Below are 14342 nucleotides of genomic sequence, written 5' to 3'. Positions count from 1 at the left end.
TAGACATCAGAAAGTCCATGGTATTAAACAATCTGTTCCTGACAATTCCTTACATTTGTAATGAGTTTGAAAAAAAGGCCTCTGTGTTGTATTTGTGTGTTTAATGTTTTAAACCAGGGCTGTGGAGTCGGAGTCGAGGAGTCGGAGTCGGGGGAAATTTTGGGTACCTGGAGTCGGAGTCGGCAAACAATGCACCGACTCCGACGCCTACTAAATTTAGCTTGGAATTAAAAAAAAAATTCCAACAGGAGTTTTATAAAGCACTAAAAGAAGTTGAAAAGTATGATCGCTCATCAAAACTTACTGTTGAAGAAGCCATCCTTGTTTATCCAGAGATCGTTAGTGATGTGGCCAGAATAGTTACTGCATTGCCACCCACCCAAGTCAGTGTCGAAAGATTATTTTCAGCCCTAAAAATAATAAAGTCTGACTTAAGAGCCTCTATGAAAGAGGATCTGGCAGAGGCAATTCTCTTCCTTAGAACTCTACATTGAATTGATTTGCATTTGCTAAGCCTATAACTACATTTCAAGATTAAAATAAACCATTTCTAGGTTTTACAGATTTTTGTTTTTGGTTCATTATAGATAAGCTTTGTTTTTGTTCTAAAACAACCAAATAATGTGGTTTGTATTTTTGAACTGGTAAAGATCCTGTTCCTGATGTTTATGCCTGCTGCTACTATCCAGCCACTTGATTGATTAACCACTTGCCCACCGGGTTAATTCTGGCACTTCTCTCCATGTGAAAATCACAATTTTTTTGCTAGAAAATTAATCAGAACCCCCAAACATTATATATTTTTTTTTAGCAGACATCCTAGGGAATAAAATGGCAGTCATTGCAATACTTTTTGTCACACCGTATTTGCGCAGCGGTCTTACAAGCGCACTTTTTTTGGATAAAAATCACTTTTTTGAATTAAAAAATAAGACAACAATACATTTTGCCCAATTATTTTATATATTGTGAAAGATAATGTTACGCCGAGTAAAATGATACCCAACATGTCACGCTTAAAAATTGCGCCCGCTCGTGGCATGGCGTCAAACTTTTACCCTTAAAAATCTCGATAGGCGACGTTTAAAAAATTCTACAGGTTGCATTTTTTGAGTTGCAGAGTAGGTCTAGGGCTAGAATTATTGCTCTCACTCTAACGATCGCGGCGATACCTCACTTGTGTGGTTTGAATACCGTTTTCATATGCGGGCGCTACTCGCGTATGCGTTTGCTTCTGCGCGCGAGCTCGTCGGGACGGGGCGCTTTAAAAAATTTTTTTTTGCTTTTCTTATTTATTTTTATTTAGTTTTATAATTTTTTACACTGAAAAAAAAATAAAAAAAAAATTGATCACTTTTATTCCTATTACAAGGAATGTAAACATCCCTTGTAATAGAAAAAAGCATGACAGGTCCTCTTAAATATGAGATCTGGGGTCAAAAAGACCTCAGATCTCATAATTAGACTTAAATGCAAAAAAAATAAATAAAAAAAAAAAGTCATTTTTTCAAATGACAAAAAAAAAAATGTTTCTTTAAGAGGCTGGGCGGGACTGACGTTTTGACGTCACTTCCGCCCAGCAGAGCTATGAGGACGGGTGAAGGAGATTTCTCCTTCAGTCCCGTCCCCGCTCAGCTGCCGGACACATCCGATCCCCTACGCCGCTACCGACGGCTCCGGTAAGCGGCGGAGGGCGTGGGAGAGCGGCGGGAGGCCCTCTCCCGCCACCGATAACGGCGATCTCGCGGCGAATCCGCCGCGGAGACCGCCGTTATCGTGTACACCACCGCCCCCTGAAAAGATGAATATCCCGGTTGTGGCAGCAGCTGCTGCCGTTATCGAGATATTCAACTTTAAAAAGAGGACGTCTTTTTGACATGGGGCGGTGGTCAAGAGGTTAATATTTTTTTTTTTTTTATAAAACTTTGTTTTCATTGTGTTTGTCTTTTGCTTAAACTGTGCAATACAGTAGACTGTTGGCTTCCCAGCCAGTAGTCCTGTGGTAGGCAGGGCCATCTTTTCCATTGGGCACGCTGGGAAGTTGCCCGGGGGCCCCGCTTGCCTGGGGGGCCCCACCGGCTGCCCAGCAACCCCAGTAAAAAATTATGGAGAGTGACGGGTTAGAACTGCCCATGCCCAGTTCACGGAAATCAGAAGATCCGGTCCTCCACGAGTGCGGGGGGTTGCTGATGTAAGGGGGGAGTGAATGCAAAAATGTAAGGGGGCACTGATATAAAGGTTCCCCCTCCTATATTAGTGACCCCCCTTACCTTAGTGTATTTAATCTAAGGAAGGTGGTCTCTGGTCACCAGAGTACCCCCCACATCAGAGTCTGCAAGATTCCCCCTTACAATGCAAGGGGGAACTCAGTCTGCGGACCCTGATGTAAGTGGGAAAGAGAAAGCAGTGGACTCTGATATAAGGTTGTCTCTGGTCACCATAGCCCCCCTCCACATCGGAGTTCCCCCCTTAGATCATGATCTGCAGCGTTCCCCTTTTACATAAGAGTTCCCTTTCACTGTAAGGGGGAATCCTGCAGACTCTGATGTAAGAGGAAACTCTGTGCTGGCTGGGTTATAGTAACCTGACCTTCATGTCAATGAAGACATATTTTTTTTTTTTTTACTTTTGTTTAACTTAAACACATTTCTAATAGCACTAGCTATATGTTTATAGTTTAAATACTGACATTTGCATTGTTGGGCACTGAAAACTGTAATTTTAGGTACTTTTTTTGCAGTGGCAGTAAAAAATGTGGTTCTGCCAGTAAATGTTATGATTTTTGTCAGTAATTCTCATGCGTAATTGTTTAGACAGGGCCCCAGTGCACTGTATTGCCCGGGGGCCTATAATGCTCTTAAGATGACACTGGTGGTAGGTTGCATTTCTTTCCCTCAAGGAATGTATAAAATACATTTGCATATTAATAGAGAGGAGTCGGAGTCGGAAGTACATAAAACTGAGGAGTCTGAGTCGGAACATTTATCTACCGACTCCACAGCCCTGTTTTAAACCACACTGAGTTTTAATGTAACATACATTAACCTGTGCATTCTAATGTGAACAAGCCTTAAATTTGCAAGTGTTTTGGTAATTGCATACCATCTCTTCCTATATACTAGTAGATTTTCGAACAAGCAATCGTATGAAGATTGTAGATTTTATGACTGGACATATGACAATTGAAAGTGCCTCAAATTAAATAAAAATTTTGCTCTTAAGAATCCCAACTAACTGCCTGGAGTTTGTATGTGCTTCCCGTGCCCGCGTGTGTTTTCTTTGGTTACTCCGGTTTCCTTCTACACTCCAAAGAAATGCTGGTAGGCCAATTGGCTCCTGTCTAAAACTGGCCCTAGTATGTGTTTGAATGAATGTGATTCGAAGCCCTAGAACTGTAAGCTCCATGAGGGCAGGGACTGATGTGAAGTAATGTAAAGCGCTGAGTAAATTAATGGCACTATAGTTGTACGGAGCTTAAAAAATAAGAATAAAACAAACATTTGATTTTGGAATGAATGTCATTTCCTGAGCCAAGACCACATACAGGGTTAGAAATTAATTTTCGTCCTACTCCTTCGAAGGTTCTCCTCACTGTATTGAAATAGAACATTGCTCTAAATAACACAACTTTACTGGATGTATCTGTTTCATGTGATGTTTTGTGTTAAAACGAAGGCGATGCTTACCGAGCTCCTGTTTGATCTTTCAGACAAAATTATTCAATAAGCAGTGAGGCCCCAAAACTGGTGGGTTTTAAGAGGCGTTTTTCGGCTGTAAAAACACTCTTAACTCAGATAAAGGCGTAAAAACGCTAAAGAAAAAAGTTGGCTGTTCAATGTTTATCAGAATTTTTGAGCTATACGGTTTTGTGGGAGTATAGATATACTAAAAAAAGTTGGAAAAACGCTATTGCAAAAATGACGAAAAAACGAATTCTACAGCTTTCTACTGCGAACGCTACTTTCGTTTTAATAACATCCAATGTATGTGAGGCCCAAAAAATGGTCTACAAAAAACAATAAATTGCTTGTGCAAGCTGATTTTTCTTGACATGTTGCATTTGCCTTCATGGTGTATGTAATTCAATAATTGTAAGGCCTCATGCACACTGGACATTTTTACAGTGGATGTTTTTGGCTTCAGACCCTTTTTTTCTGCAGCTAGTAAACTCCCACACATAGGTGGTTATCGGGGTTATTTGGCAGGTGCGTTTTCTGGCTGAAACATCCAGCTATAGAAATGATCTTTTCTAGAATACAGAAAAAATGCTTCATATGATCCTTCTGTGACCTTCAGTTCTAAATGTCCCATTTCTTCTCGCCAACCTGATCTGGTACTTGTGTAGCCTAAGCCAAGACCGCAGCAATGGCATTGTATTTCTCTTTTAAAAAACTGTAAAAATGTGCCGTACTGCTGCTACTGTGCTCTTTGTTGTATCACGGCAGTGTCATGCTCTGAAAAGTCAGATGCCTGGTAAGCATACAGATGAAGTATGCCATGATAATCCCATCCGTAAATATGTTAATCTATTCCTGGGTCACACAATGCAGTTTTCAGCTTCTCCTAGTAACTAGGACTCCGAAGTAACATGTATTGTCATCCTGGAGAACGCCAGACCTCAAAAACCTTGAGAACAAATGAGTCGTTACTATGGTGAAGTGGTCCAGCTCAATGGTGATATACTGTATATAAAGCCATACAAACCACCCAACTTTCAGCCATTACCTACAAATAAAATCTGGTGAGCTGTAATGGAATAGTTGGCTTAAGTTGTAAAAGTGATAATGTCATCCTGTATTAAATGTTTGTAATGAGTGTAAGCTTTTCATACTCATTGTTTTTCCCCATTTATTTGACTGTAGGTGAACCCTACACCTCACTGTGTACGGGCCATGATGAAGATGACCTACTGTCCTTTCTGTAGAGGACTGGTAACTGTAAAGCCTTGCAACAACTACTGTTTGAATGTGATGAGAGGATGTCTGGCCAATCCAGGAGATCTGGATACTGAATGGAATACTTTTATAGGTAGGTGACATTTATGTGTAGTTTAAAAAAAACAAACAGCTGCCATATTTTTGTGTTGGTGCTTTCTTTCTCGTTGACTTGGGGCTTTTTCACACTGCCACACTCCGCTGGCCCAGCGGGGATCTGCCTGCTAATGCCCACTAAGCAAGCGGATGACGTGTCTGCTCTGCTAATGCAGAACATAGACACGCAGCTAACTTTCCTCTTTGGACAGTCACGTGCAAATAGAGCACCTTTCCGTTTACATCCCACTTTCATCTGATCCGCCAGAGCAATGTGGAATGGATACCCCATCTGTCTGCTTTTAGCAGGTAGGATTAGATGTTGCTAGGTGTAAACGAACACGTCCCTTTACATCTTCTGCCCCATAAAGGGTAATGAATGGTCCGGGTGTGTCTGCCTGAAGAACTGACAGGCAGGACCCGGTCCGTCTGCCCCATATGAAAGTGCCTTTAGGGGCTTTGCAGTTTTTTTGCCTGCTTTTAATTCCCAAGATCCTACACCTAAAATAAAATGTTGCCATTTCCTTATCCAATTTCTAGTAAATGAAAGTACACAATCCCATGTCTTCTGACTCCTGAATACTCTATTGAGCTATGTAAAATATATTTGTCTGTGCTTCCATGTATAAGGATGCTTGAGGGTAAAGCACGACAAAGAGCAGATTACACGTTTGATCACGTTTGTTGGTCCTTACTAGACATATGTTGAAAGATTTACTGCTAAACTCTATTCTTGATGGACTTCTGGGTAGTGCTGTATTGCAGAAAACATAAATGATCTGCAAACTCAATATTATTGTTATACGGCGAGGGAAAAAAGTATTTAATCCCCTGCTGATTGTGTATGTTTGCCCACTGACAGAATTGATCATATAATTTTATGGTAGGTTTATTTAAACGGCGAGAAACAGAACGACAAACTATGAGAGACAAAATAATTACAAAAAAAATCAAAAATGTTGACAATCAGATGTCAGACGTTTCTTATAGTTGGCCACAAGGTTTGCACACCTCTCAGGAGGGATTTTATCCCACTGCTCTTTAAGTCATTAAGGTTTTGAGGCTGACGTTTGGTAACTCGAACCTTTAGCTCCCTCCACATATTTTCTATGGGATTAAGGTCTGGAGACTAGCTAGGCCACTCCAGGACCTTAATGTGCTTCTTCTTGAGCCACTCCTTGTTGCCTTGGCTGTGTGTTTTAGGTCATTGTCATGCTGGAATACCCCTCTACGACCCATATTCAATGCCCTTGCTGAGGTAAGGAGATTCTCACCCAAAATTTGCCAGTACATGGCCCCACCCATCATCCCTTTGATGCGGTGACGTTGTCCTATCCCTTTAGCAGAAAAACACCCCCAAAGCACAATGTTTCCATTTCCATGTTTGATGGTAGAGATGGTGTTCCTGGGGGCATAGGCAGCATTCCTCCTCCTCCAAACACGGCAAATTGAGTTGATGCCAAGGAGCTTGATTTTGGTCTCATCTGACCACAACACTTTCACACCGATTCCTCACCATTCTCATGATCATCTCTTGATTGAAACTCAACGAGGTGAGATCTTTCAGGGAGCCCCAGACCGAGGGAGGTTGACAGTTATTTTGTGTTTCTTCCATTTGCGAATAATTGCACCAACTGTTGTCACTCTTACCAAGCTTCTTGGCGTTGGTTTTGTAGCCCAGTCCAGCCTTGTGTAGGTCTACAGTCTTGTCCTTGACACATCCTTAAACAGCTCTTTGGCCATGGTGGGGAGATTGCAATCTGATTGCTTCTATGGACAGGTGTCTTTTATACAGATGACAAGCTGAGATTAGGAGCACTCCCTTTAATTACTTCCCACCCAGCCACTGCATATGTACAGCCGGATGGACGCTCTCACCTGAGTGGACGTTCAGGAACATCCCTCAGGAGGAGGGGGATCATGTGAGCCCGCGCAGCCCGACGGTGCATCTCAGATTGGCCCTCCTGATCACATGACTGCCGTGTCCAATCACAGCCATCATGTGATGTAAACAGAGAGCAGGTTGCTAGGCGATTGGCTCTCACACATTAGTTGGTGAGGAGAGCGGATCGCTCAACCAGCTGGTGATCAGTGAGTATGAGCTGTTTTTTTACAGCTTTTTACACTCTGATCACCAGCCTAGTAAAACACAATGTAAAACACATGTCCCCCACATATATAACCGTAAAATCATATGTCCCAATGGCACACATCTGTACATGATCATTTATGTACATATATCGGTGATCACATGAACCGATTTATTATACACTTAACAGGATTTATTTTTTTACCAAAGACATGTAGCAGAATACATTTTGGCTTAAATTTGACAAAATTCGATTTGATTAAATTTCTTTCCCGTAAACTGTGTTTAGGATGCTTCAGTTTATTAATGGAGAGGAGCAACTATCTCTTGTCCATTCATCTTTAGGTGCAGCTGAGGATGCTGAGAAAGGGACTGGGGAATCTCTATACTCTGTCCCTTTCCATGTTTAAAGGGGAGGTGTCAGGGGTCTGTTTAGACCAAAGCCCCCCAACAGGGTTGAATAAAAAAAGGGAAACATTGTAATATTCTAAAGTAAAATTGTAAAAATAATAAAAAATAAAACACTGAATTGTGTCATATTTAACACACTATAGAACGTTTATCTCCCTCGGGTGGAATATCTGTTCTTTTATAGCCTACTCAGTAGGTCAGAAGCATTCCTTTAGGATTCCTTACATTGCTAATTTGCAAACTGGGACTTATGAGTTGCATAAGTACGATGAGGTATTCAGAGTTGAGAAGGAATGAGTAAAATTAAACCTCCGTTTTTGCAGTTTGTGAATTGGAATAAAAAATATAGTATTGCTTAAAGTGATTGTGAATTGTTATACTTCCCTGCTCTGTTGCAATGGATTTGCACAGAGCAGTCTGGATACTCCTCTTCTCTGGTCCCTCTTCTGTGCTCCAGGCCCCTCCCTTCTGTTGAGTGCCCCACAGCAAGCAGCTTGCTATGGGGATACCCGAGCTGAGTCACAGCTCCCAGTGTCCATTCAGACACGGAGACCTGACCCAGCCCCGCCCCCTTTCTCCCCTGATTGGTTAGCTGACTTTGGCAGCAGCAGGAGCCAATGGTGTCGCTGATGTGTCTCAGCCAGTCAGGAAGGAGAATCTCAGATGGCTAAGACACTTGTGGGGCATTGCTGGACAGAGAGGGACCTAAGGAAACTGTTAGGGGGCTGAGGGGAGCTGTTGCACACACAAGGCTTTTTATCTTGATGCATAAGTATAAAAAAAACCTTCTGCCTTTACAACCACTTTAAGACTAAAGAGCATCCTGGCCCCAAGCCTGGGCCCTTGAAAGATCTTTCGAGACCCTTCCATACATTCTGCAAGCTGGGCAAGTTTTCCTGTTAGTGGAGTACCATGATGCCTGTTGATCTTGCATAAAATCAGACCAAAAAAGGACAAATGCTGGTGAAAGTCTCCAACCTGTCCTGTATGTTTTTGAATTTTTCTTTCTTTAGCGACTTTTAGAAGCAGTTGCATGAATCGGGGTGCATTCACACCTGTGAATGCGCATTGCCTGCAGTTAGATAGGAGAACCCCTTGCAATTGGCTTGGAATAAGCAGCCCATTTGAAGGCAATGGGAGGCTGCCTGCTTCTGCAGCCAATTGTGCCCCCTTACTTGCTTCACCTATTTTTTTTTTTCCCAAAGCTTAATTGAACAAACTGAATTTAGAAGCTTTTTGGCTACCATGCACAGCTGCACCAAATTGTCTACTCTTCAGTTTTAGTAAATCAACCCCTATATGTCATGTGAATAATTTAAATCAGTATTAAAGTTTTGTGTTTTTGCTATGGGGGGCATGTAAGCCAAGCCACTGCTCTGTGTGTCCTGGCTCGGCCCCCCCCCCCCCTCCGCATTTGGTTCACTGATTTTGATTGACAGCAGCGGATGCCAGCGGTGCCGACTGCTGTGTCTGAGCCAATCGGGAGGGAGAGTTCCAAACAGCAGGAAAAGTATTAGTGGGGGCTGATGCACACTGAAGGTTTTTATCTTAATGCATTAAGATAAAATAAAAAAAAACTGCCTTTTAGGACCACTTAAAACAAGTAGATTTTAATGTCAACTTAGGCCTCGTACACACGATAGGTTAAACAGAGGACAACGGTCTGATGGACCGTTTTCATCGGTCAAAACCGATCGTTTGTGGGCCCCATAGGTTATTTAACCATTGGTTAAAAAAAAGCCAACTTGCTTTAAACTTAACCGATGGATTCCTAACCGATGGGGAAAAAAACGATCGTTGGTAGGCACAACCATCAGTTAAAAATCCACGCATGCTCAGAATCAAGTCGACGCATGCTTGGAAGCATTGAACTTCGTTTTTTTCAGCACCTCGTTTTGTTTTACGTCACCGCTTTCTGACACTATCGGTTTTTTAACCGATGGTGTGTCGGCGCGACGGACCATCAGTCAGCTTCATCGGTTAACCGATGAAATAGGTCCATCGGTCCGTTATCGGATGGACTGATTGTGTGTATGCGGCATTACAGTGCTGCAAAAAGAAAAAAGGCATTTCCCTAAATTCTTCTCCTTTTTAGAAGGGGCTGTTTCCAAGGGAGCATTGCTTTTAAGGCTCCATGTTACGGTGTACCTTAAGTAACTTTAGAATAAAAACTGCCTTTTAAATATCTGCTGTTTAAGTATAGTTTTGCCTTTTGACTATAAATTAATAATTATCTTTCTGTTGGTATTTCTCAGTTTATCGCCTCTGATGTGGTTATATTTTAACTCTTGTTTTCTGATAATGCACATCTGCTGTCTGCCAGGATTTGCTTCCAGGAAATTGATATTTTTTTTTTCTGCCGTCATTGAACTTCGCTAATACTAAACTAATTCTGCTATAATCTTAAAGCCAACTGGCTATTTCCACAAAGTCTGTTTTCATTAGGCGTTTCTCTGAGATGATCTCTATGTAGAAGTATTTTGGCTGCCCTGCTGGTATATACACTGTTACTTAATGCACATCAGGTTTCAGGCGCCCTAGGCACTGAACAATGCTGTAATCCCCAGAACCATGTCATGAATTTAACAAAATGCTTTAATTAATCTGTTCCTTGCTTGCTACATTTTGCCCTTTTTTACATTTATTGTTTTAGATCCTGTCTTCAAGCTGTTACCTCTTTATTCGTTTTTTTTTTCTTCCTCTTAGTAATTAAATACCATTCATATAGAATGTGACAGACTTCTAGAAAAATATACATAACCAGCTTTTAGGCAACCACTCCTCTCTTTTGTTCCTGCTCCTTAAAGGCTAAGTTCACCTCTGGAGCATGTTAAGTTACACCCATATTTAGGTTTTAACATGCTACAACAGTTACCCACGCAACCAAACTCCCACCCCCTATCCCCAGAGACGGTGGGCAGGGGATTCCCTCCCCGCACCCACGGTCACTTTCCACAATGAAAGGTGATGAGCATGCTTGTAGATCATTCCCAAGCCCTGTGCCCTTCAAACTCTCAGCCTGTACAGAGGTACATTCTGAAAGCTTTCTGCAGGAGCCTGACATTGCATCTTGGTTCACTGATCGCGCTTGTAATGCTTGCATGCGCCTGGTGCAAAAAATAATTGCACTTTTTTCCTGAAATATTATGTGCATTTATTTTTCCCCCAAAAGGCGAACTTATTCTTTAATGAGCTGACACAACTGATAATATGATTGAAATAATCCAGAGGTCTCAATTTTGGTTGATGCTGTCATTCACATGTCCTTATGTAGATTTTCTGGCAGAGGAGAGTTCTTGTCCTAACAGTTATTTCTAATTGTACTTGCAGCACCGTGTACAATTTTAGCATGCCGATTTGTAAAGTTTGCTATACATGGCTTGCATTTTGGACAATTCCTTTGAATCGTCTGAAATAGGGCTGCAACTAACGATTATTTTCATAATCGATTAGTTGACCGATTTATTGTTTTTCGACTAATCGACTAATCGGATAATCTTAAAATTGAGTGTGGTCTACAATTTAGTTAATATGTAAATAAAAAAAATGCATTTTATTCTTAAATATCCATATGCAGTGGTAAATATAAATAACCAACTGCAGTAATTGTAATGCCTTCTATTACCTCCACTTTCTCTGGGTTCAGATGCTGATCTTCCCTGCACAGAGTCTTTAAAGTGATTTTTTTTTTTTTTTTTAAACAAACTTGTTATACTTGCCTGCTCTGTGTAATGGTTTTGCACAGAGCAGCCCAGATCCTCTACTTCTGGGGTCCCTCGCCGATGCATCTGGCACCTCCTGCCTTCAGAGTGCCTCAATAGTAAGCTGCATAGTACAGAGCGCCCGCTATAGCAAGGTAAACAAAACTTCTGCCTCTAGAACCACTCACTTCCTGCCCCATGAGGCATTGCTCCTCAAACTTTCACATTCACAAATTCTCAGGCACTTAGTGACATGTATGGATGGTGTACTGAGCTGTATGTGTGCTGCACTGTATTTCCTGATATGTAAACAAATAATGCATTCTATATGCAGGCCAACTAATCAACTGGCCGATTAATCGATTATGAAAATAGTTGACAACTATTTTCATAATGGATTAGTTGTCGATTAGTTGTTTCGGCCCTAGTCTGAAATTGGAACAGTTGACACCACCCAACTCAACACACTTCATTTGAGAAATTGAAGTAGCCAAATGGAAGAAAATTGTCCGAATTATAACAGTCACTGTTTGGGTGTTCAGTTAGCGGCTGTCAGATTACAATGGCCTGCAGCAGATTTGGCCATCCATGCTTTTTACTTGAACTGAACACCAATAAATCTTTGCATGGCCAGCTTAGGATTCAGGTGCTGGCATCTTTAGCAGCAAATAAAGGAGGTTGATGACTTTGGATACAAAAGACCTGGAGAAGATGGGAACACAGATGTTGCATCGCTGGGGGAAGGCACTTTGGGATGCAAGTCTGTCATCTGCTGTGCATACCTGCAAATTATAGCGAGAGCCCCAGGGACCACTTTTACATTTAGGCCTGGTTCACACTGCTGCGCTGTAAATTGTATTCTGTTTTTTTTTGTGAGGAGTTGGACATAGCTGCGATTTTAATGTTCTAGCCAATGAAATCATAATGTTAAAAAAAAGGTGTTAACAGCCTGTGTACTGTACTTCCTGTTTTTTGTGGAAAATAGTGTGGTGAAATTCGCGCACATGTGAACCATCAATGCTATTCCTGAACGATTTACATTGATGTCTATGGAGACTAAATTCGCAAAGCAACGCAGTAAACGCGCACAAGACCCTTTTTTTTAAATTGTAACTCATTCGTAGAGGAATCGCAACGCATGTATGTGAATGACTGTCATTGAAAACAATGACTTTGTGGATGACATGCAAATTTAGAATGGTTTTGACACCTCACATTTGGTATGATCAGTGTGAAGCGGGCCTTAATGCCACTTGTAAACTTGTACATTTTGTGTCATGACCAAATGGCCCAATACTGTCGTCCTTCACTGAGAATACTACTTTTTAGTACTCTAAAGTCACAGAAAAAGATGTACAATGTCTATCTGAATGTTATCGGCCTCTGCTTTCATGTTTTGGCAATTAAAAGTTGTTTAATGTAGGGACTGGCCAAGATTGAAATCATGTATAGGTAGGCTGTATGCACCAAACTGATCAACTTGGGTACAACCAGCCTGCCAGATTTTACATGCGATTATCGCGAGTGGCTGGTGTAGTTGCTAGCGATAATCACTTCTCCAGGTGGGGACAGCTTTGGAATCGAGCAAATTTCGCAGGTTGCAGGAAAGAGATTCAATCCACGTATGGCCTTCGTGAAGAAGAATAAGTTATAAAAATTAGTCCAGGGCTTTTTCATCTTGCTTGTGGTCATTGTGAAGCCCACAAGCAAACACTTCCTGGATTCCTCGTCACATGGCGCGCCTTTGCGTGTCATGTGACCCGCTTTCCGCGACACTCGAGCTAGCACGAGAATACACGCCTAGCTATTTCGGATGGTCTTCTGTGAGTGTTGAAATGTCACTCCCAGGAGACCTTGCGCACAGCTCCCATTACCCCTCGTGGGGGGGGGGGGGGGAGCGACACGCCCACTTCTCGCAGGGAAGAAGACCTGGAAGTCATGCTGAATACAGGTAAGGGTACTGATCTTAAAAAAAAAAAAAAATAACGCTACAGGGATTTGTTAAGGCTGCAGATATGATAGACAGAAAGTTCAGTTTGAGGGTGAACCTCCACTTTAAAGCGGAGTTCCGGCCACAATTTCACTTTTTAAATATAAATACCCCTGTAATACACAAGCTTAATGTATTCTAGTAAAGTTAGTCTGTAAACTAAGGTCCGTTTTGTTAGGTTGTTACAGCATTTAGACACTTTATAAAATAGAAATTGACTGGGGCCATCTTAAGTGTGGGCATCATGAAGCCAGACTGTATGACTTCCTGGATTTCAGCCTTGCAGATCTAGCACATGCTCAGTGCTGCACAAGCAGTGTCGGATCAGGTTTCAGCACCTGTGCTGTCCAAGTCACATGATTCTTTGAGACTGGGGAGTGCACAGACTCCTGGAAAGTTACACCCACTACATTCCCAGGAGTCTGTGCGGTGTAGGTTAGGAAGCATTAAGCACCTAGGTGCAGGAAGTGGGAAGGTGAACTATTCTACCTAGCAACAACACTTTGAAGGCATCTTAAAAAAAAAAAAAAAAAAAATTCGTAAAGGACTAATGACATTTTTTTAAAACTACTGATGTAATGTTATATTTATGGGTGGAACTCCACTTTAAGTGGTTAAAGCCGATTCAGTGGAGTAGGGAGTTGACCGTTTCCCACAATTCCTAACTTTCTTCTTTGTCAGTTTATTTCATATTAGGTGCTGGCTAACAGATACAATCTGGTGTTTGCTCACAAGTCCTGTTTAGCATAGAATTCTATTGGCCAGAATATTCCTCCCTGCCAGAAGAGACACCATCTCGAATGTACCACAAATAAAATACTGTAGCCTAAATGCACACAATACTTTTTAATGAGTTGCTCTCTCTTTGCACTCTATCAGTGTCTATCTGCTACAGTTGAATATATTCTTGTCAGCCAATTATTATACTCTTATCTTTTATAGCTCAGTTCAGATGCTCAGCTGGAGGCCAAATGTGTTTTCTGTATTGGCAGTCAAAAGCAGGGAGAAGGGGGGGGGAAAAAATGTGCATTCCTTAGCCCTGATACAAGTAATGCCATGGCATCAAGAATGACAAAAGGCCCAATTCGTATACAATTCCCATGCTCTTGTGTATGGCCTGG

The 14342-nt window shown here is 41.7% G+C and overlaps 1 protein-coding gene across 2 annotated transcripts in view; it reads left to right on the top strand.

Moving 5' to 3' along the window:
- GPC4 (glypican 4) overlaps positions 1-14342 on the top strand; it is a 118941-nt gene that overhangs the window by 87472 nt on the left and 17127 nt on the right. For both annotated transcript variants that reach the window (XM_040323719.1, XM_040323718.1), the window contains exon 4: positions 4863-5028. In XM_040323719.1, the coding sequence (XP_040179653.1) occupies positions 4863-5028 (166 nt within the window). The remainder of the gene's footprint in view (positions 1-4862; positions 5029-14342) is intronic.

Source organism: Rana temporaria, chromosome 9, assembly GCF_905171775.1.
Source record: "Rana temporaria chromosome 9, aRanTem1.1, whole genome shotgun sequence".
Lineage (NCBI taxonomy): Eukaryota > Metazoa > Chordata > Amphibia > Anura > Ranidae > Rana > Rana temporaria.
The sequence above is the reverse complement of the archived record's forward strand: the minus strand, read 5'-3'. Positions and strand labels throughout refer to the sequence as shown.